The sequence below is a fragment of the Saccopteryx bilineata genome, chromosome 4, assembly GCF_036850765.1.
Source record: "Saccopteryx bilineata isolate mSacBil1 chromosome 4, mSacBil1_pri_phased_curated, whole genome shotgun sequence".
Taxonomy (NCBI): domain Eukaryota; kingdom Metazoa; phylum Chordata; class Mammalia; order Chiroptera; family Emballonuridae; genus Saccopteryx; species Saccopteryx bilineata.
Genome location: NC_089493.1, coordinates 72,089,148 through 72,113,335, shown reverse-complemented (window position 1 = coordinate 72,113,335; position 24,188 = coordinate 72,089,148). Strand labels below are relative to the sequence as shown.

The 24,188-nt window shown below is 39.8% G+C and overlaps 1 protein-coding gene across 1 annotated transcript in view; it reads right to left on the bottom strand.

Moving 5' to 3' along the window:
- FBN1 (fibrillin 1) overlaps positions 1 to 24,188 on the bottom strand; it is a 252,149-nt gene that overhangs the window by 129,898 nt on the left and 98,063 nt on the right. Inside the window, exon 7 of the mRNA XM_066276475.1 lies at positions 2,924 to 3,121. Coding sequence (XP_066132572.1) covers positions 2,924 to 3,121 — 198 coding nt within the window. The remainder of the gene's footprint in view (positions 1 to 2,923; positions 3,122 to 24,188) is intronic.

Below are 24,188 nucleotides of genomic sequence, written 5' to 3'. Positions count from 1 at the left end.
CGCTGACTATAAAAATTAATTATTCCAAAAACCCTCAGAAGCAAAATGCAACACATTTCTTCAGCAAAACTGTCTTTGAGTTGTATTGGACAATTCAGTTAAAATAAAATTTACTTAAATAAGATCACTCAGTCACAAGACAGTTAATGGTGTTATATAAATTACATGCAAAATGTTCACCTTGCATTCTGTAGAACTGTCTTGTGCAAGAACACTTAAACAACGCAGACAAGTTCGGCTGAAAAGTGAGAGCAATCCCAGATGGCTCCAACCTGCTGGCAGAGCAGCAGCAGCAAGAGAGAGAGAACCCTTCAAAGTCAGACCGTGTCCACCTCAGCTCTAAACTCAAATCCACATTAAGCCTAGAAAATCCTACCTGACCCCTCTACTTTCTGATCTCATCCCCTAAACTCCACCCTCTCTCACGCCTCTCCATCCACACTGGCTTCCTTGCCTGTTCTCAAATACACCAAGGATGCACCTGCCTCAGGGCTTTGTGGTGGTGGCCTCCTTGCCTGGACTATTCTTCCTCCAAACAGCTGCATGGCTCATGTGGGCCCATTCATTGGGTCTCTGCTCCAAAGGCACTCAGAAGTGGACCCTTCCCTGACCAGTCTAATAAATAGCAACAGCCAGCCCTCCATCACTCACCACCCTCCTTAGTTACTCTGCTTACTTTTCTCCATAAGACCAATCACCAGGTGACATAGGTTTGCTTTATAAAGTATTTGTCTCAGGTTCTTCATCCATTTTGTTCACTACTGTATCCCCAGCAGCCAAGGAATATACCTGTGGATCCTCCATGGAACCTCAAATATAAACCTTCCAGGAACAAAGGTAATCACTCCAGGCTCCTTACATTCAGTACAGAAAGACAGGGAGAGTGCGTGTACACTCTGTCCATCTCTTTAACCGTAACATGCAGAAGTCTGCTACAATAAAGAGCCCCAGAGAGCAGTCTAACATGTCTTCCTCTGCTTTGGGTACTGTTTTAGAAAACTGGAAGTCTAATATGCTCTTTAGTTTTACTCTTCATTGTGTGAAGTAAGAGAGTGATGTCTTCGAGGAAAGCAAGCACACACGGAAAGGGACATTAAAAAAATTTACTTTGGTATAAAGGTGTCGCTTCATGTTTTAAATGGAATACCCTGGCCACAAATTAATGACTGTATGTGAAATATAATAAATTATGTTTGATAGCTGATCTCAGTTTTGTCTTAGACCAGAATTTTCCAATCAATTGATAGGCTGAATATGTTTATTAAAATGAAGATTGAACATAGAAGGAAAACTAAGGAGTCTTGTTGATTGTGATTTTTTGGCCAAGGGGAAAAATCAATGAGGGCACTTCTCGACTGGCTATCCATTCCAAAGATAAAGGCAGAACAGGTTCCCTGATGACCCCGTTTGCCCACAGCCCCTTACATCTGGCCCAGAGACTAAAACACCCTTAAGGAGACAGAGCCCCAGGCTGAGAAGAGGATCCTGGCAGGGCTAAAAGATAAAGAATTTCATTCTCTCTCACTACCATTTTGAATCCATGGCTTTTCACCATTTTTTTTTATAAGATACTTTTTTTTTCTTGGATGTTGAATAGCAGAGTCAAGAAGGGACAGAAAGAAAATGCTGGAAAAGTCCAGATTGTATAAAATGAAGTGCAAAGCTAAAGATCAATAGCTCTTTTCTCTCCGTCTTTATTCTCTTCCTCCAAATTATCTTAGCATCTCAGCCTCTGACTCACTGACGAACTGCTGGGCACTCAAACTCTGGCTCTCTGGTCAGTCGGTGAGATCATGGCAACTAGCTGACTTCAGAACACCAAGACCAAGAATTTCTTCAAAATTCATTGGGAGTTTCTAAGGATGAGAAAAATCAGAAGGCACCAAAGAAAAGGGGAACTAAATTTACTCTTTATCTTACAAAATACAATCGACTCCTTTGTAATTCTAGGGTTTCTAAGTGACTTCTTGCTGTTTCTGACATTGAGGTGGATGTGTTCAAAGGCATTCTTGTACATTAAACATAGAAGCGGGGGTGGGGGGGCAGCACCAACAGTGTTTACTGGTAGTGGACTTTATTGAAGTATAGTTTGATGGAGACCCCCGGAACTGTGTGATTAAATTTAAGTGCTGTGGTATTGCATATTGTCCTTAGATTAAACATATAGAACAAAACCAAACTAGTCTCTTATCACCTCAGAAAAACATACCCTGGATTTTCTGCAAATATTGCAACTTGCTAAGATAGCACTAAGGAGATCTAAAGAAATAGATACGGCCTGGGAGTTTCCAGTGCCATCAGTTTAGTGCAGGGCTGCCTCTGCTCACTTCCTCCTGTTTCCTTCCAGACAGCCAGACAATGAAAGAATTTGTACAGCTGGAAGAACGGGAGTAAAAGCCAAAAGCAGAGTAAGGGCTTCTATGGGAGGCAGGAGAAGGAGCAAACGAGCGACATCTGGGGATATTTAAAATCCTAATTTATTCCTGACTTTAAAAAAAATATATAATGTAGCACGTAAAATGGAAAGAGATACACTTTCTTCAGGTCAACTAAGTACAACCTATGAGACAGAAGAACTCCAAGGATTTCAAAGGAAGGGGGGAAAATCAAGAAAAACAAGCTACCCTGATCACAAATTTTACTTTGTGTCTATAGCACGCAGCACTGCTGTAACTAGACTCATAGCACCTCATGGAAACACCTCCGGAGTCCGAAGGAGAAACTGCTGGCAAGGAAAAATCCAGGGCGACCAGCTGCTCTCCCCCGAGCCACGCTTCTGATGCCTATGTTGGGTATGATGCCATCAGCGAAATCGTGAAGTTCTGTCTCTGACGCCGCTTTTCCATTCTCTCCAACTTGGTTGGAGAATGGCTCTCCAGAGCAAAGATGAACCCATTCATAACTCCACCAGCCTGGGGTTTACCTTGACAAGCTCCCGTGCGGATGTTTGGAATAAAGCCACGGCGACAGGGGTGGGGCTGAGCAGGGCACATCTCACAGGGGTGGCCCCAGGCTCGGCCGACCGTGGCACAGCAGAGAGTTTTTGTGCAGACAATGCCGCTGAGCTGTCCCTGGCACATCTGGTTGCTGACCACAGTAAAACAAGGGCCTGTCCTGTAATCTGGAAATAAAAGAAGGAGAAATCCGTGAAAATCCAGAAAACCAAGAACTTTCATGCAGAGGAACAGCTGTGCCCCATCTTGCTTAAATGCCAAACAGGGAAACGGTCTTCAGGAATGGAACCACAAATCACTGACTTCATATGAAGCCGTGGGGAGACCATTCCACTGCTGAACCCCATTTTCCTCACCGACAAGATGGGAATATAAACATCAGTTCCTACCCATTTGGAAGATGTTGTGAGGATAAGATGAGCTTAAAACACAACTGTGATGTGCTATGCAAATATAACAATAGTATTATTACATATTCATTCACGCAAGAAAATGCATCACTGCCTACAGTCCATGAATCAGCCTCATGTTTGATATAGGTGCTTCCGTGGTTAGGAGACAAAATCCCTGCCCTCACAGAGCTTACAGTCTATTATTCTTCAAGTTGGAGAAAGCAAAGAATTTCAAAACTTTCAATGAGCCAACACTGAAACCCCCTGGGAGTTCCTTCAACAAAAGAAATGGTTACCTGTTTCTTCTGGGTTGAGTCCATCTTATTTCGAATACAAGAAGCAAGCAAACAACCAAAAAAGATTTTTTTTTTAATTTAGCCACGTAAAAGACATCAGGTATTTAAAATAAAAAGTAAGGACACTGGTCTGAAATCATTGTTATCTCTGGGCAAAAGGACCATCGTAAAGCAAGCAGGAATAAGCTGAGGCCACTGGAGAATTTCCAAGTAGTCTCATCAAATACAAGACCCATATTTCTTTTTCCTAAAGGGAGAAAGTCCACCTGGATTCAGCAACCAACAAACAAGAAGAACATGTAGTGAGAACAGAAGACCAAAGGCTGTTCTCACTCTCCTATGAAAAAAATCAAGGCCATAATACCCTTTTCTGTTCTATAGTGGCTTCAACTGATAAAGGAGGCTGGGCTGAGGCAAGACTCACGGGCTCCCGTCCACTACCCAACATGGCAATGCTTCCTGGTGTCATTTTGGAAGTACACAGAAACAGATAGAATGCTAGTGTTTCCTGTGAGTCTTGGGATGGACTAAATGACCTCAGTAAGTTCCTTTCACCACTGAAGTCTACAGTTTTATGAAAATCACAGGGTGTGCCAATGAAACCACTGGTTATGTTTTCATTTTCATTTTCTTATTTCTTTCTCTAAGTAGCTCATGGGGCACAGACATGCAATTTACTAAGGACAACTCTTCATTACAGTACCAGCAAGAATTAGACCTTTGTTCCCCTCAAGTCTCCACGTGCTCTGACCCCACCCACTTTTCCAGCCCTATTGTCAGACATTTCAGTTTGTCTTTTTGTTTATGTAATTTTTTACCCCATGGATTAATTTTTACTTTTATATAGACAAATTCTAGGTATATTTTAAGATTCTTTATAATGCGAAATCTATAGAAAATCTACGATCTTCTTCCATAGATATTGAATTCAAACAAGAATACAAAAATTAAGTGCTTGAGCTGTTGAATAAAATCTCTGCCTTCATTTCATCCTGTCAGTAAAGAAAAAGTCACTCAATACCATGGCAGTTTGCAACAAAAATGCTCTTAAATGCAGTTAACTACTTGGACAAAGTGCAATGCTAAAGTCATCTTTCTTTCTTTTGCTCAATTCTTCCAAATACTGCCTGTAGGCATTTAATACTTTCTTTTTCTATTTTCATATTTTATCATGTATTTCTTTTGATTCAAAAATAATTACTTCAGACAATTAGCAAAAGGCAGTAACACATAAATAAGAAAATAAAAAATCTAACTATTAACAATTATTCCCAAAGCCCTTATATTTCATTAGACATTAAAAAAACTTGATAACATATTGATTATATTTTCTTATATCATTTTATGTGTGTGTTTTATTTTTAACCCCAAATATGAATTATACTAACTATATGGTTTTTAATCCTGCTGCTTTTTCGCTTGGCATTAGCAAAAGCATTTTCTTATATAATTAAATACTATTCCAAAATATGATTTTGATGGTTGCATAATTTTCCTTCAAGTTGTAGAATAATTTATTCAATAATTTTCATACTGTGTCATTTAAATTGCCTCCAATTTTTCATTATTATATACAACATTCAGAGTACATTACTGATGAATTCCTTTAGCATGAAAAATGTTTAGACTCTTGAAGCAGCCATCCAGATTTTTATGACTTATACATATCTTAAATCTGAGACTGGAAAGATCACAGCAATGTAATCTTCTACTCAAAAATAATAACTAAAACCTTCCCATGTTAGGTAATGAGAAATAAAAGTTAGGGGTATTCCTGTTTTTTCCTCTTAATTTATTGAGACAAGTGCCAATGCTTTTGTCAAAAAGATTCCTGTTGGCATGTGATTTCCGATCTTTCAAAACCATAAAGAAACATGAATTTTAATTTAAAGTCCTCTCTTCAACACTGCTTGGATATGTTTTGCCTCTTCATTTTGCCTAGGTGGCCTATGGAATTATCTTATAGATGAGGATGCAAAGACCCAGGGTAGGTGCAGACACAGTGTCTTGTGAGTGATACCAGCAAAACCAGGCACAATACAAAAATGCTAGGAAAATCTGATTCAGTCCTGTCTCCCGCTGCTTCATGATTTCAGACATGAATTCCTCATTGGAAGGTCTTCATAAAAAGAAAAATAACCCTTAAGACTTTTCCAGGGTCAACAACATCTTGCTCTCATTTCAATGGGAAACACATGGAACAGAAATGGCACTTGCTAATTCTGACAATATTCATTAGTCATCTCTAGAGCCCATAGGGACCAATCTTTATTAAATATCCTGGATATCTGGCAAATACTTTGAGTGTGCATAACAAAATTTATGGACTTAACACATTTCCACTCTAGATCTTTATCACCACGGACAATGACCCAGCTCATTTGCTAGTGCAGATTAGTAAGTGGACATAAATGTATTTATAGAGCTGTATTTTTCAATAAAAACTGCTGAGTGCAGAAGGAGAGGAATAATCTGGATGAAACAGAATTGGATCTAAAGTATCTTGGAAGGTCAATGCTGTATATTGACGTGATTTTCAAATGTCATTCCGATTTGGTAGCATGTGCCTTTTGTCCCAATACTGCATTTAAACTGCCAAAGTTATGCTGTATTTAGTATAACACTCCAACCACGGGGAAAAAAATCTGCCCACACTCATAATTCCTTCCTAATAATCCAATTATGTACAATTATTCCCATAGTACTTACATGATAATAAGCTAAATTTACATACTCTTTTTATTTTTTCAGATATTCCCAGTACTGGACAGGGAATGTGCCTAACTCAATGCTTGGGTGAAGTCTGACTCATTCCTTCAACGTAAATCATTATTCCTAATGCAACTAAAATATAGTATTAAAAATACTTTCTGTTTGCAAATTGCTCTACAATCACTTCCATATAAGACCTCCACGAACTAGGGAGACAGGCCAAGCCTTTCCAAAATTAAAATGCAATTTTATTTGTTTTTAACTGGCTTACCCTAGTATAGCTGGTTCATGGGAAATTCTGCATCTAAATGTTCCCATTCTGAGTGGTTAGGCTCAAGGATTGTTTCCCAGTCCCAACAAATTTGGCCTCAGGACTTCAGATCTAACCAATGTGTGTCTGCAGCCTCGATCCTCATCTCCTTCCCAGTTTGGCAGCTCAGAACACGGGGACAGACAGCATCATTTCACTTCCGTTTGTAATCAGACTTCACCCTGAAGCAAATGCATCACTCACAAAGAATATTCTGTGGTACAATGAATTCTTGTCACTCCTGCCCAGTCACTAAACCACAAACTGCAGGGAAGGCACAAGGATATAATTTTGGTCACTAGGTTTCAATTATTTTAAATCCTTTTCATAAAAATTACAAACAAAAGGATGCTATATCAATTTATTCATGACAGAGAGGGTCACAGCATGCTTCTTTCTTCAAGGTAGGTTGCCCTAGATTGCCACCTTAGTGCCTAGTTAGGTTTCTAATATATGGAATTTTAATACAACCTTCCAAGCAAAGAGTTCAGAGAACTTTCAGTCTGAAGCAAATTAAAGCAAGGAAGTTCCACGATCATCATCAGTCTCACATCTGCTGTTATTTCTTCTCACTCCAATCATTCCTAACCTTAGGACATAAGCAAATCATCTGGGAAGGTTTTGCAAAATAGTGATACTGTCTCTGACAGGCCTCCCCCATGGAATCTGATACAGAAGATGTGGAATTGGATAAAGGCATCCAAATTTTACATAAGCTCCCCAAATAATTTTGCCTTCTAGGGTCTGTGTTGAATGTATCTATTTCTTTTCTAAACTTTATTGAGGAGTGCTTATGGTCCATTTTTGATTGGAGGTGTTTGCAAAATAGCTGACTGCTTACCTAAGAGTTTAGCCTTAGAAATATGAGAGAGCCCGTAATGTGGGATCACTGCACTCAACACAACCCAGTATCTCTCAACCAGGAGAGTTTTCTAATCAAGGCACACTAGTGTTCATTTCCATGGTGTTGACTGATCATGGGGCACTTTATTATGTTCTTTACTAATTATACTAGCACAAATTCACTAAACCAAACAACAAACCAAAATTTAAAAAGGCTAATCATCCACTACTTCATTGCCCAATTATATCACTGAATTCACAGTGTTGGAAAGTACATTTATATATATGTCATGGCTCCACTACCATTAACTCTTACTTCCAGCATCCTTGTCCAGTGCTGGAGCTACTACCTGACTGAAACTCCGGAGGGATTCTCCATCCAGGATCCTACACAGTGATCAGACTTAGCATCAGTGACACCAGAAATTAACTCTTAATTTCCTATCGCGCCTGACCTGTGGTGGTGCAGTGGATAAAGCGTCGACCTGGAAATGCTGAGGTTGCTGGTTCGAAACCCTGGGCTTGCCTGGTCAAGGCACATGCGGGAGTTGATGCTTCCAGCTCCTCCCCCCTTCTCTCTCTCTGTCTCTCCTCTCTCTCTCTCTCTCCCTCTCCTCTCTAAAATGAATAAATAAAAAATTAAAAAAAAATTTCCTATCGCTATCATAGACCACTTTGAAAGCCTTCCACGGGTCCTGATTTAATTAAATATACTGCTCACAAAAATTAGGGGATATTTTATTGCTTCATATTCATTTTGAAATATCCTCCAATTTTTGTGGGCAGTATATAAAGTTCTAAGCATTACCTATGAAGTTTATGCCCCAAATAGTCAAACCTTAACCAAAGCAAGCTTTCTGACCTATCTTCCAGCTGAGAGGGCACACAAGGACGAAAGAACAAGATAAATGACACCATGAGGAAACAATAAAAAAATCCAGAATTTGTGATTTTCAAAGCAACTGTTGGCTCTCGCTGATTAGCTCAGTGCATAGAGCATTGGCCCAGCGTATGGATATCCCAGGTTTGATTCTCGGTCAGGGCATGCAGGAGAAGTGACCATCTGTTTCTTCCCCCCCTTCTCTCCCCCTCCCCCTCTTGCAGCCAGTGGCTCAGTTGGTCTGAGCGTTGGCCCCAGGCACTGAAGATAGCTTAGTGATACTGTGCTTCATATGAAAATGTCCTTATTGTTTAGAGACAAAGTGTCATAGTATATACAACTTAATTTTCAAAAGATTTAGCAAAACAGACAATTTTATATATCTATACATATATAATATATTGTCTATATGTAAATCACATATATTGTATATTATATGCTATGTAACATATAACACTATATAATAATGTATATATATTATTCACAAATACATATATTTATGGAAATATACACGAATACACATATATACATATAGAATGTATGATGTGTATAAAAGTAGAAAATGTTAACAAATATTTCACATAGATGGAAGGTATATAGGTATACTTTACATTGTCATTTCAACTTTAAGGTAGGTTTGAAATTTCTCAGAATAAAAATTCTGAGTTAGTAGAGTATCCTTTCTAGGCTACTCTAGGCAATATTGCCTCTTCTTTTTCATTCAAGCTACGTGTTATTTTTTTAATGACAAATTTTGAATATGCTTTTCAATCTATACATTTCTATAAAATACTACATGCAAGGTTACCTATTGAGCATGAACTATACAATGTTATTTAAAGAATATGAACTTTTGAAAAAATTTACTAAACTACAATATGCAAAATGGTTCATTAGCAACTGTATTTGAGATACAGCTTAATTATAATGAATGGTGTTTTACAAAGCATTTTAGAAATAAAACAAAACTATTTCTATGTTACTATCTTCCCTAACTTATAACTTCTTTAGTTCATAATTGAAAAGTATTACCATTATAAATGTTAATATAAATATTATTCAAGACTGCAGAAACGTGAATTGTCATACATCTTTTAATCTAAAATGCATACGAAGCAATTCACCAAAACCCAGGCCATAGTTTCGTGGGACCCAAATATGTGTGGCAGCAATTCAATGACAGAAGAATATTACCACATTTTAATCTGTTCCACAATGAAGAAACTATTTCATTTCCAAATAATCATTTACCTGACATTATCTGTTCCCTCACTGTACATCTCACAAGTCCTTATTGATTTTCATTTTCCCCCAATGTTTTCTCTAAACTCCCTTTACTGGAAAAAAAAGTGGGTCGAAGATGACTAAAAGTCTAATTCAGGTTTTGGTGATGTATTTGCCATCAAGATAATAAAATGATAGAGAATGTCTTCATTTTTAATGGCTTGCAAATTCTGTTCCACAGAACCAGCTGGTTCTTATTTCTTCACTTTTACAATGGCTTGTATGAGCACCACGTTAAACCAAGTACAGTTTCTCCACAGAGCATCAAGACAAAAACAATAGTATTATATAACTATTTGATTTATTTGTTCTTTTCTATTTTCTTCAAAGCCACCAAGTATGAAACATGCTATATAATCCAAGAGCAAGATTAATGACAGAAAAGCAAATAACCAAATGACCAATGACATGAGCTCAAACTGTATCTCTTTTTTTTTTAATCAAGAAATACTTTATTGTTTTTTTTTAAATAAATTTTTATTAATGTTAATGGGATGACATTAATAAATCAGGGTACATATATTCAAAGAAAACATGTCAAAAAAATGGGAAGAGGACATGAACAGACACTTCTCCCAGGAAGAGATACAAATGGCCAACAGATATATGAAAAGATGCTCAGCTTTATTAGTTATTAGAGAAATGCAAATCAAAACTACAATGAGATACCACCTCACCCCTGTTAGATTAGCTATTATCAACAAGACGGGTAATAGCAAATGTTGGAGAGGCTGTGGAGAAAAAGGAACCCTCATTCACTGTTGGTGGGACTGTAAAGTAGTACAACCATTATGGAGGAAAGTATGGTGGTTCCTCAAAAAACTGCAAAAATTTATAAATAAAAAAAAAATGTTGCATACCCCTCGCCCATAGTCAGATTGTCCTCCATCACCCTCTATCTAGTTCTCTGTGCCCCTTCCCCTCCCCCTAACTCTTTCCCTCCCTCCCTCCTATGTCCTCCCTCCCCCCACCCCTGGTAACCACCACACTCTTGTCCATGTCTCTTAGTCTCGTTTTTATGTTCCACCAATGTATGGAATCATGTAGTTCTTGTTTTTTTCTGATTTACTTATTTCACTCTGTATAATGTTATCAAGATCCCACCATTTTGCTGTAAATGATCTGATGTCATCATTTCTTATGGCTGAGTAGTATTCCATAGTCTATATGTGCCACATCTTCTTTATCCAGTCTTCTATTGAAGGGCTTTTTGGTTGTTTCCATGTCTTGGCCACTGTGAACAGTGCTGCAATGAACATGGGGCTACATGTGTCTTTACGTATCAATGATTCTGAGGTTTTGGGGTATATACCCAGTAGAGGGATTGCTGGGTCATAAGGTAGTTCTATTTGCAGTTTTTTGAGGAACCACCATACTTTCCTCCATAATGGTTGTACTACTTTACAGTCCCACCAACAGTGGATAAGAGTTCCCTTTTCTCCGCAGCCTCTCCAACATTTGCTATTACCCGTCTTGTTGATAATAGCTAATCTAACAGGGGTGAGGTGGTATCTCATTGTAGTTTTGATTTGCATTTCTCTAATAACTAATGAAGCTGAGCATCTTTTCATATATCTGTTGGCCATTTGTATCTCTTCCTGGGAGAAGTGTCTGTTCATGTCCTCTTCCCATTTTTTTATTGGATTGTTTGTTTGTTTGTTGTTGGGTTTTATGAGTTCTTTGTAAATTTTGGATATTAGGCCCTTATCTGAGCTGTTGTTTGAAAATAACATTTCCCATTTAGTTGGCTGTCTGTTTATTTTGATATCAGTTTCTCTTGCTGAGCAAAAACTTTTTATTTTGATGTAGTCCCATTCATTTATCTTTGCCTTCACTTCTCTTGCCTTTGGAGTCAAGTTCATAAAATGTTCTTTAAAACCCAGGTCCATGAGTTTAGTACCTATGTCTTCTTCTATGTACTTTATTGTTTCAGGTCTTATATTTAGGTCTTTGATCCATTTTGAATTAATTTTAGTACACGGGGACAGGCTGTAGTCGAGTTTCATTCTTTTGCATGTGGCTTTCCCAAACTGTATCTCTTAAAAATGCCTTGTAGTAGTGTTTAAATTTCCAAACATAAGTACTACCAAAAGTGAATTGCATTTCCTAAGGATCCTAATAGAATGTTTTATCATTAAAATTGAAAAATTATTACTATAAATGAGAGTTTTCTAGACAGAGGGTAAAGGCCTATGTTAGTAAAGAGGCAATAAAAATAAATTTATTCAAAATATTCCGCTACAGGTTCCACTAATATGAGGTTCCAAGAATGGAAGTGTCTAATATAGACACAGAATGTAGAATGGTGGTTTCCAGGAACTGGGGGGAAGGAGAAACGGGGAGTTATTGTTTACCGAGTACAGAGTTTCACTTTGGGACAATAAAAATGTTCTGGAGATAGATTGTGATGATGGTTGCATAACAATGTGAATGTACTTAAACTACATGGGTTTACAGTCTGACAGAGGAGAGAGTCAATAGATAAATACATTTCAAGTAATTTTAGATTTGAGGATGTGATTCGTCTGCAAATGAAATAAGCATACTGCTGTGATAGAAGAAATAGGGATACCTATCTTGGTAAGACTTTTCAAAGAAGACTTCTTGGAAGAGGTGACATTTAACTGTAGCCTCAAAGATGAGAGCAAGCCAGCTAGGCAACGTGATAGTATGCGCTGTCCAGGTTTAACCCTCTGAGTAGTACGAACGTTCACGTACGTCCTCACTCAAAGGGTTAACAAAACACTCAGTACTCAAAGGGTTGAGAGACAGCAAGGACAATGGCTCTGGGCTGGAAGACAGCCTAGCTCCTCTAGCAAGGACAGGAGGCCCCTGTGACCGCAGCTTAGAGAGCAAAGGCGAAGGGGTATTCCGTGAAGCTGGAATGTTAGGCAGGGACTGGATTATACAGCATATTCCAGGCCACAGTAAGGAGTTTGGATTTGGCACTGAGTTCAACAGGAAGCCACCGAAAACACGATGTGTCATTTTTTAAAAGAGTACTGCTAGCTAGTTCGAGAATGGAACTGGGAAGGCTTGCAAAGAGGCTACTGAAGAGTTTGGGGTAAAGGATGGTGTTGACTACACACAGGCGGTGGCACGGATATGGAAAGACGCTAGCAGGTGGAGCCTATCTCTGGGGCATAAAAGCAACAGCACTTAAGGATGGACTGGTGGTGAAAGTGAGGGAAACAAAAGACAGGAATGGCCCCTGGGTGCCAGGCTTTCGTCGCTGGATGTATATGGCCAGCCACTTACTGAAATGGAGAAGCTAACTACCAATATTCAGTATGAAAGTTCCTCACACTTTTCCAGTCAAATACATACCTACTGTAGGACAAGTGATTTGAATTGACGAGGCTGGCCCTGAATAAAACATTATTAGTTGTAAATCTGGATGCTATCAAAATAAAACGAAACCTATGTATGATGGATTACATCTTGGTCCGTGTATTTTAGCCTTTTCACTAAATTTCTTGTCCTTCCCTTCCTCTGTAAGCAAGCATTTAGCCATATCCCATTCAGATATTTATATATAAACTTCATGGCTGAAATTCTTACTTCAAATACGTTTGGGCAGTTCTCACAGAAACCTGAGTGTTAAGTACACATGGCTCAGACCAACAATATATGACGGGATCCTGGCGTGGTGGGTGGGATTTCCTCCAGAGTAACTTCACTGCCACTTCTGTGAAATGACAGGGCAAGGGAATCCAAGCCCACGAACATTCTAACCGCCAGCCCTAAGTTCACGCTGCAGGAAATCGACACATACCACATCCCACTGATATTATCAATTGTCAGACATCTGATGGCAAGATTAAAGCAAGGACTCAAGTTCAGCCACTTAACCACAGCTGAGAAATGCCTCCTATAAATATGGCCTTTCTGTAATATCAAGACAGAAAAATGACAATGAGATCATTTAAATACATTGATTGGGAAGTGTTATTTCTAGAATTGGCTTTTTACCAAATATTCATTTGCTGATGGGCCTATGATACATAGGTGCCTCTCTCTCTCTCTGTGTCACACACAAACACGCAAGTACACATATGCACACTCACAGACACAGCACTGAACTATGCTAATATACCATCAAGTACTTCTCAAGGTGATCCTCCCATTCTCAGAATTTTTCTTTGGGAGAAAATGTCTTGAATGAAAAATTCCTAAGACTGTTTCCAGATCAGGGCCTGGCACTGAACTCAACTGAAGAAAGACAAGCAAGAAGGAAGTACCAGCATCAGTCAGGCCTAGGAGTGAACAGTGCAGAAGTAAACAGGCACAGAAGCTGAGGGGAGGGAGAAGCAGCAGTACCAAACCCCAACCACACAGATTTAATTATCAATGAAAGAACATTCCTGACAACAATCTGGGCATTCTCAGATATCAAAGTATGACGGAAGATTGATTTTCTGACACTAAAGACTAAAAGCTTTAGAACATCAAAACAGCATCTCTGCTGTTATTTTATGGCCCTCCACATATTTTTTAAATGTTTACTGTATTGATTTTAGCGAGAGAGAGAGAGGAAGGGAAAGAGTGAGAGACAGGAACATAGATCTGCTCCTATATGTGCCCTGACCGGGGATGGACCCCACAACCTCGGCACTTCAGACAATGCTCTAACCAAGCAAGATATCTGGCCAGGGCTGGCCCTCTATCTTTGGGACCTACCACATGGATTGAGAATGTGTCACCAATTGGACAATCATGGTGACCTCTCTACAGCCTCCCTGGTAACATACAGGTTTTGATGTTCTGGGACATTTACATGTGTTGTAGGTGACAACTGTTATACAGCACAGAACAGCAATGTAACAGATAGGCACTATGCTCTTTGAAAGTAATAATTATGCCCCAGACATCTCAGGTTAATGATTCAAAGAACTAAATACTAACATCATACTATATAGGAAGATAGGCCAATCTACTTTCGTTGACATTTGCCTAGTGCAGCCAGTGGGAGAATGGCGTGCAGCTCAGAAATTTTCCATTCTATAGGGCTGGAAAAAAAAAATCTAAAGTAGCTCCTGAGACTACAAGGTCTACAGCTATTAAATCGTGCACTGTCTGAACATTAAAGCGGCCCTGTGTTACTCTGTTCCCTCTTACCACTTACTAAAGATTTACACCAGCTTGGCCAGACATTGGGGTTTCATCTGAGGCAGCTAGTTAGATATGTGTGGAAAGTACATATGGTTAGAAAATAATAAGAGACAGCATTAAAAGTGGTTTAACATGCCCCAAGAGGCAAACTGAACACCACAATTTTCTCCAACTGTGGAAGAAAAAACAACTTGAGCCAGTGTCTGGCTCTCTGGATGTATGAACAGGTCTATAGTGTATTCCCTTGGATATTTACGAAGCATGTTAACAATAATTAAAATTGAATTTCCAAACCTTAAGGGTAAAAGTTAGGAATATAATACCAACGACCTTGGAGAGCATTATAATTCAATCTACATCATATTCACCATCCTGGGTAATTCAATCTACATCATATTCACCATCCTGGGATTTAACTACTGATATCCAAAATTCACAACTCCTGCAGCAGAAAGCAAATGTTCTTAGGCTCTATGTTTGTGAAAAGATCTTCCACTCCCATGCATGCTCCATTCTCTGCAGTAATTTTATGGCTAATTGGTAGTGTTGCTGGGTTATCAGTATTTCAATTTCTCTAATCCGGGTTTCTTAACTTGTAGATCACAGCTGGGACTCAGGAGTTCCCAAGGTGCCCTGAAATTGTGCATGCATCACGTGTCCCAGTATGACAGATCTGGTCACGGGAAAGTGGACCTGGTATCTGACTGCCAGATCCGAGGGGACCAATCCTGTGGTCTCTTCCAGAAATTTAGAATTGGGATTGAGAAACGTTGGTCTTAATCTTTAAAGGTGTCTGGGGCCTCAGCTGATGTTACGTCAGGAGCTGTGGGCCAGTCCGGAAGAGAAGCAGCACAGAGCAGGCCATCTCCACGCAGTAGGGGCTGGTCTGCAGGGAGGATGGAGAGCGTGTGGTCCAGGGAGACGCTGAGACAGCACTTGGTTCCTGCTTCCAGCCCTCAATAAAGCCACAGTGCACCGCTGCCCCTGAGTTCCTGGCACACTCCAGGTTCCTTACAATAAATCTTCCTTTCTGCATAAGCTAGTTTCCTTATTTGCAACCAACTGGATGGGTCTGACCCAAGATGCGTGTGCATTTGTACCTTTTTTTTGGGGGGGGGAGAAAGTCCACAGCTTTCATCAGATTCTAAAAAAGTACACATTGTTCCAAAAAGGTATTAAGGCTCTGCCCTGTCACTCAAGAGCACGGCACTACTTAGATAGCTTGTCCAGGTTTGTCAGAAAGAGTTTTATGAAATTGTAACGTTTCATTCTCAAAAAAAAAGTAAAAATAGAAAACCCCTCCCAAGTAGTAACACAAGCCCAAACAAAACCACTTCAGCAAGCTATCCTTTCACCTCAGTTGTAACTCAAGAGGGGGCCACAAAAAACAGACAACCTTACAGGAAAATGATCACAGACTAATATAAATCAGTAGTCAACTCTCAGTTCCACAGCAGGTTCGGGTTGATTTCCCCCCAAAGGCAGCAGGCAGACTGCTACATGCCTCGCCTGTCTGGCTAGAATACACACGTGGTAGAAACGAAAGGCAGAAGGCCGACCAAGCCGGGAGGGCTGCTCTCCAGTCTCAGCTCAGCAACCCATTTGCTGTGCATCTAGAGTTGGACACTCCGCCTGTCTGATGGACCTTAAGCAGTCGAGCCATGAGCAACTCAGGTGCCCTGGCGGCCTGTCAGCTGGCCTGAGCCAGAACAGCAGCAGCTAAATTAGGGAGAAAAGTTCATCTGCATCGTCCAAGAAGGGTAGTATGTACACAGAAAGATGTGTCTGATAGGGGCTTGTTTTCCTACCAGATGTGCTCTTCCCACACTTCTCTTCTTCTTTTTAAATGTTTACTTTACTGATTTTAGAGGGGGGGGGAGAAAGAGAGAGAGGAACATCGATTTTGCTCCTGTATGTGCCCTGACCAGAGATTGAACTGACAACTTCTGTGTTTGGGGATAATGCTCTAACCCGCTGAGCCATCTGGCCAGGGCCATGCTTCTTATTTTGGTGAAAGGCATTGCTATACCCCAACTATCAAGTCTACAAAGTTGGTTAGGGCTATCACAGAAGCCCTCATACCCCACAGTCCAACATCACCACGAGCTCCATAAAATTTACCACCCTAACAGCTTCTTAATCTGCCCCTCTTCTGCAACCCAACTGTTGCTGCTTTGTTGTAGAGCCCCACTCCGTCACCCAGCGTCATCTCCAGCCACTGCCCTGAGGGCAGTCTCTCTGCAGCAACTCTCAATGAACAGGATGTAGTGCCTCAGCTCACAGCTGTCCAGTCTCGGTGCCCAGCCAACTCCTCCTCTGCAGGTCTTCCCTGACCACTTTCCTCTTCCACTGTGGCAGTAATTGAGCTCCACAGCAATCTCTGATTTATATGATTGCCTTTCATCAAACTGTGAACTTTGTATCATCAGGACCTAGACTAGTTTGTGGGCCCATGTGAAGGAACTATATATATATATATATATACACACACACACACACAAACTTGAACTCAACTGAACATCACTCAGGGTGGGATGAGACGTCCTGCTGCAGTTTCCCCTGAAGCCAAGCAGGGTGCTCTTACCATTTCATTACTGGCCTAAATTAATTATTTCAGAATGTGGTGACCTTTTTTTTGTTCCTAGAGGTTATGCATGAAGGGCCCTCATGTAATAACCTCCAGCCAAAATTTACTGCCCCTGAAGCTCTAGAGAATTCTTCCTCTCAATGTGCATGGCGGGTGGCCGACTGTGGAGCCCAGGTCCGGTGATGAAGCTTCCTGGTCTGGTGATGTGTTCCTCCGCAGTTTGGTGAGATTGTACATACTCATAGTTCTCTTTTTCTTAGTCTGTTGCTTTGACTAGCTATTCCTCTAGGACCCAGGCTGAGGTTTCTCCGTCTGGTGTTGTGTAGCTTACTGTTGCATTGATTCTTTCTCTTTATTCTGCTTTGGGTTACATAAATTCAAAACCCTTTTGATTTTGCCTTGATTATTTTTAATTGTTATTAATCATAATAAATTTCCTCCTAACATCCATTTGTGAGTAACTGCAACTCTACAGCACGCCTCCTGCACAGCACAGCCCATAACAAGCAAGCAAATACTTAACAAATGAATGATGAAAATCACATATTTTCAAGTTAGTCTAAATCCATAATCTTTTGCACTATTCATTCGCTTTGCACAAGGTATAATTAACTACTTGTGATTTCCTGGATCTACTACACTTCATTTGAATCCTAAACCTCTGATTATCAATGTGACAGTGAGCTGTTACCCTTTGAGTCAGTTTCCTCACCTACAAGAGTCCCTACTTCTATTTTCCCTTCCTCCCACACTTACGACAGCTCCAGATAATTTATATATTCTGCAGTTCTTAAAAACAGATGATGCCGCTGACCCACCGTCAACAGAACACACACCTTTTGATCTGTCCACAGGGCTGAGAGATTTGTTCTAAGTCACCTCTGTTCCGTTGCTTGCTCTCGCTCGTGAACAGTTTGAACTTTGGAAAATAGAGCAAAGGTTAAGTTCGATGCGCAGATCAAGTCCAAGCCTGAATTCACGAAGCCCTTGCTCTGAACAAGTTGAAAGGTTGATCCACCACCTTCACAATCCCTTTGTCTTTAGCTACCTTCCTGCTAGGAGTGTATCTGTACCCCGGTCTGGTCAATAGGCTGCAAGTAGAGCCTGCAGGGTGGGTAGTCATGGAAAGCTTTTTATTTCTGATATAATGAGACTTGCTCAGCTGGATTACTCCCTTGATCTTCATCCCTTTCCCCTTTCTAGAAAGATGTGATGCCTGGAGTCTATCAGCCAACTTGTAATCACATGGACAAAAGTTCATGTACTAAGGGTAGTAATGCAGAAAAAAGAAAGAAGAGCCTCAAAAATTGATCACATTTCTGATATCTCCAAAATCATTTGTGACATAAGAAAAATTAGCCCCTGCTTGCTTATGCCACGGTGGCTGGGTTTTCTGTTATGTCATCTCAACTCAGTCCCAACTGACACAACAGTGCCTGGGTTTAATCACTTGACATACACAAACGAATGATCCAAGAGTGAAATATTTCATTTGGGGAATTTTTATGTAGGATGTATTTAAAAGCGTGAGAACAAAAAAAGGTTGAGCAAACCAGGTCAAGTGCATAAACACCTAAATTCAAAAGAGAATTCCAGGTATTATTCTTTCTTATTCTAAAAATCAATTTAATGTTTCCTTCTTGGCAACTGGATAAGGTGTCTAATGCTGAGACATGAGTAGACTCTGCTAATCTGCCTTAATACTCTGCTCTCTGATGTACACACATTTTTTAAATTAATCGACATAGAAAAGGCCAAATGCACCATCGCTATCGCAGGAGTTATTGCCAGCTTTCATTTGTAAAATGCATTTTATTTTTTAAAATAAGCTCACTAATACCATTGCAGACCATGTTTCTCCATTCTTTTTTTTTAAACAGTAGAGATATCTTTTAATGTGATATGTCCCATACACTACCCTTAACTAAAAAGAAAAACCACTATCCCCTCCCCTACATTCCCAAAGGTTTTATGTATTTGATTTGTTACCATAATAATCATAAAACATAAACAAACACAGTGGACATCTGGAACTAATGGAATTTTGGAGTTTATCCCAAACAGTGGCAATTTCAAACTATATGTCAATAAGAATGTACTGAGAAGACAGCAAAGAGCTATGTAAATGCCAAAGAGGTTTATGGGTAGGGAGAGACGGGAAGGTCACTGAAAGGTAATTACTGCGTTCAAGTCAACATGGGGAATTATTCATTCTTTAAATATGGTAACAGTAGTGATACTTTATACAAACACAGATAGTCTATACAACCAATAAAAATGAAGTCTTAGCTTCATAATCTATTGTTTTGGCTCACAGAAGAGGAAAGGAAGGGTGGTAAATGAACTTTTATCATACTTTTCTTTCCATTCCTTCCCCCTCACTCTTGTAAGTGTGAAAGTAACTGTGTGTGTGTGCATGTGTGTATGTGTGTGTGTGTGTGTGTGTGTTTAAATCCCAGATGCTGTTGCTAATTTGAAAAGATTCATCCAGACCTTGAGAAGTCTTCTGATGACAAGTCTGATTTGAGAGAGATGCTTAGCCTGTTAATACAGGAAATTCCATAATTATGAGCTGGTTGTGCTTCACAAGTTTATGTATAAGATGAGCATTGGAATCTCTCATTTTGGAATTGGAAAGAAACTTATAAAAGAAGAAAAAGAAAACACATTTATGAAGCATTGCACTAGCTACTATTACATGCTGTCTCATCTAATTCTCATAACAGTTCTCTGAGAAATATTTTCTTTCTCCATTTTACCGAATGGGAAACTAAGGCTGAAAATAAAGATACTTGCCTGACAATATACAAAGGTTAAGTGGCATAATGAAAATTCCTTTTTTCTTCTTTTTTAAAGTGAGAGGAGAGTAGATAGTGAGGCAGACTCTGGCATGCACCCTGACCAGAATCCACCCAGCAACCCCCATCTGGAGCCAATGCTTGAATCAATCAAGCTATTTTCAGCACCTGAGGCCAATTGCTTGGACCAACTGAGCCATCCTCAGCGCCTGGTGCCAACATTAGAACCAATCGAGCCACTGGCTACTGGAGGGGCAGAAGGAGGGTAAAAGAAGCAGATGGTTGCTTCTCTTGTGTGCCCTGACTGGGAATCAAACCCAAACATCCATACACTAAGTCAACACCCTATCACTAAACCAACCAGCCAAAGTCACAACAAAAATTCTAATTTTGATAATTCTGATTCTAAAACTCTGTGCTTTTCCTGCTATACTACTTTGCCTTTCTCAAAGAGATCATACAATTTATACAAAGGTAAATTAAAACTCAGAGAGATGAAGCAATTTTCTCAGTGTCATAAAACAAATTAATGGCAGATGGAATGAGAACTTAGATCTCTCAAATCTGGAATCAGGCTCTGTCTGTTACTTCATGTCTCCTCATTATTTTACCTTCCTATATCCCAGATTTAATCACAGCACTCAAGATTAAAATATCTGTCTCAGTATCAGTGTCTTACTTCTCAGACTCCTAAATACTGAGCCACCCTTAAACTTTCAGTGCAATGTTTGAACGAAATACAAATTATTCTAATTTTGTTTGTATAAATATATTCATCCTACACCATGATAATATAGAAGCAATTTTGTTGTTAGTTCAAAAATATGTGTATTAAAATTTACATACCTCTGTGGAATGAAGCAGCAAATGGGATGGGTACTGGCATTGTTGTAGTGCTTATGTTGGCCAGTGTATATGCTTTTATTAGCTCCATAACTAATATATATGTGACACATATTCTTTATATGTGTCATATATCGCAATGTGTAATACTAATGTGTCTATTTGTATTACAAATAGGAAAGGCTAAGACACTTCCATAGATACACAGTATCTGCAAACTAAGATGGAAGTACCCAGGCACCCCTGTGATAATGGGTAAATTATATACTCTCTGATACTCAGTCTTCTTCATTATAAACAGGGATGATAATAGACAGGGTGTTTGTAAGAACAGTATGAGATAAAGTATGTAAAATATTTACTCTTGTGTCTAATAGTAGTTATTTTTATTGCATGAAAATGACACTGTGAGTATATCTTTTCACATAAAGATGCATCAGTTTGATTGCTGTCTTCTATACCAGCTAGAATGAACCCATATTTGTGCACTATTCAAATACAAGACCACATATAAGGTGTCATGTTAACTTCACCTCCATACGATGTATATGTTCATTTTTATGTCAATTTCATACGTTGTTCCTTCACATCCTGTTCCTTTCCTGGCCTCTTTCCAGTGTCCTCTCTGTGATCCAAGACATAAACCCTCCCAGCACTGAAGCCTGGACCCGGTTAAAGGCTGTCCTGCTAATCCAACTGCTCATTGCTGAGTGGTGTGCACAACTCCTGTCGGCCCAGCAGGAGCTTCTGGGACTCTGATCCACCGCTGCAGACTCACCCCAGCCCACATCTATACACGGGGTCGAGGTCTGGGAGAACTATTTGAAATTGTCTGTATTCCCCAAGAACATGTCTGGTTGTCTCATCTCAGAATGCCCTTCCCCCTTCAAAGCCTTCTCATCTTTCAAACCCAAACTTAAACATCTCATTTAGGGGAAAGCCTGTCCAACTTCATCAATCAAAATAAACATCTTCATCTTCTGAGCTTCCATGGTGCATTGCCTATATACTTCGCCTTCCTCAGCACATGTACCATTTGGCTTTATGGTGCAGATAAAAGCATACAGGTCACACAGCCTACTGAGTGGTAAATTCCCAGTCTCTTGTTTTTCTCAGAACTTTCATTCTCTACTTCCAAATGCCAGGGACCGAAGACACTCTCTACGTATGTTTGTAGACCCAAACTGTTAACTGGAAACAAAAACTGTTCTTGCTTCCCTTTGGGCCATGCACCACTACCAGCAATTATACACATTCCTTCAATGAACTCATGTGAAGTTAATTAATTCTCCAACTCAGCAGGTTATCAGAACTGAATGTACCTAACTCATCTGCATGCTAAGATAATAAACAGGCTTTTTGCCTTCTATATTTCAAATGGTGGTCTCCAAAAAAGAACTTTCCACTAGCTGTATAACTCAAGTATTTCCCAAAGAGAAGATTTTAAGCTAAAAGGTTTTTCCAAGACAGCAATATACCTAAGCTCCATAAATATTTTATCTCTGAAAGACAGAATGCTCTATGCAATTCCAGGAAAAAATGCGATGTTTATGAATTTAATTTTTTTTACCCTCAGAGAAGTTATCCATCCATAGTTCAACAGTTAATAAGGGAAGGTGGGTGGTGAGTACAACAGACCTGAGAGGTTGGTAGCTCTCTTTTTGTATCAGTGAAATACTGGTACAGTTTTGGAAGAGTCCTTATGACTCACTTTCTATTTCCATCCACTCACAGAATGAAACCACCATGAAACAGTGGTTGGAAAAAAGGATTTAAAGTCAAGCTTCATCCATGGCAGATCAGAGACCCCGCCAACGCCAGCTAACGATGAGCTTAAAAGTGCTCGTGAGAAGAAGCTAAAGTTTACAGAACAATCCCCTTTGATGGGTTAAGTATAAACGAATCAGAAACATATGGGTTAAATTCCCCTTGAAATACTCATGGATTTAAAATAAAGTGGAAAACTGTTTGGCAAAGCATAAATTCCAAGCATCTGAAATACAGTTAAACATTATTTTCTTTGAGACCATAAGAAGAGGGTTTCTCTAAGAACTCTTACAAAACGCCAAGTTCTTCTTATGTCCACGGCAGGTACTTCGCATAGCAAAGAGAATGGTCGAGCTCAGACTGTGGACACAGATCAGTCTGGTCTGAATTCCAGCACCACCCATTATCAGCCCGGTGCCTCTGTGTAACCTTAGAGTGACTCAATTCCCACAATTCATGTGTCAGGTGGAGACGATGAGTTCCTTATAGAGTTGTTAAGGTTTAGGTGAACTCTTATACAGGGGTGGGCAAAAGTAGATTTACTGTTGTTAATGTGGAAAACAATAAAATAAGTAATAATAATAATATAAGAGTAGGCTCTGTGTTTCACATATTTACAACTGCAAACCTACTTTTGCCCCACCCTGTCCACAAAAATACCTAGAAGTGTCCCAAGTCCATAGCTTTGATCAGTGATATTTTTGAAATCATCACCCAGAAAAGGGCTGATAACAGAGTGATTTATCTTAAAAAAAAAAAAAAAGGCTCCTTAAAATAATGTATCTTATCCAAGAGAGACAAACTAATAAGCAGAATCTCCAGCCCCAACTAACCCACTTTCTGAATGTCCTTCTTTGTAGCGGAAGGAAGCATTTTGAGGCTCCTAAAAGGAAGATAAAGTGGTGGGTGGAGTGCACACTACACAGCTACAATAGAGAGAGTCCGTGTTCCATGTGGAATGATGCCGTGTGGCAGGGAGCAAGACTGGCACGAGGAATCAAAATCTCTATTCCTGATGTTTAGGGTCAGAAAGGTCCTAACTTTTCTTTACAGATGTAAAAAACTAAGGCTGAGGTAGGGAAATGATTTGCCCAAGGTCACATGGCCCCCGAGAAGCAGAGCCAGCGCTAGAGCTCGAGTTTCCTGCCTTCTGGTCCAGTGCTATTCTCACTAAATCATGTTACTACTCTGGATGCCGGCCTGACAAACTCTGGTGCCAAGTGGCAATTGGTTTCCCCTCTAGGGGAGTAATCAAAGGGGCAACACAGTCCTTTTTCACCTTGAAATATGCCAGAGATGATGTCAAGAAAGCCAGGTTTAATCCAGGTCAGCCAGAAGGATTTGTCTAAAGCACAGCTGAGCAAGCTCCACTCAAGCCAGGATTCCGTCAGTACGACGGGTGTGTCAGCG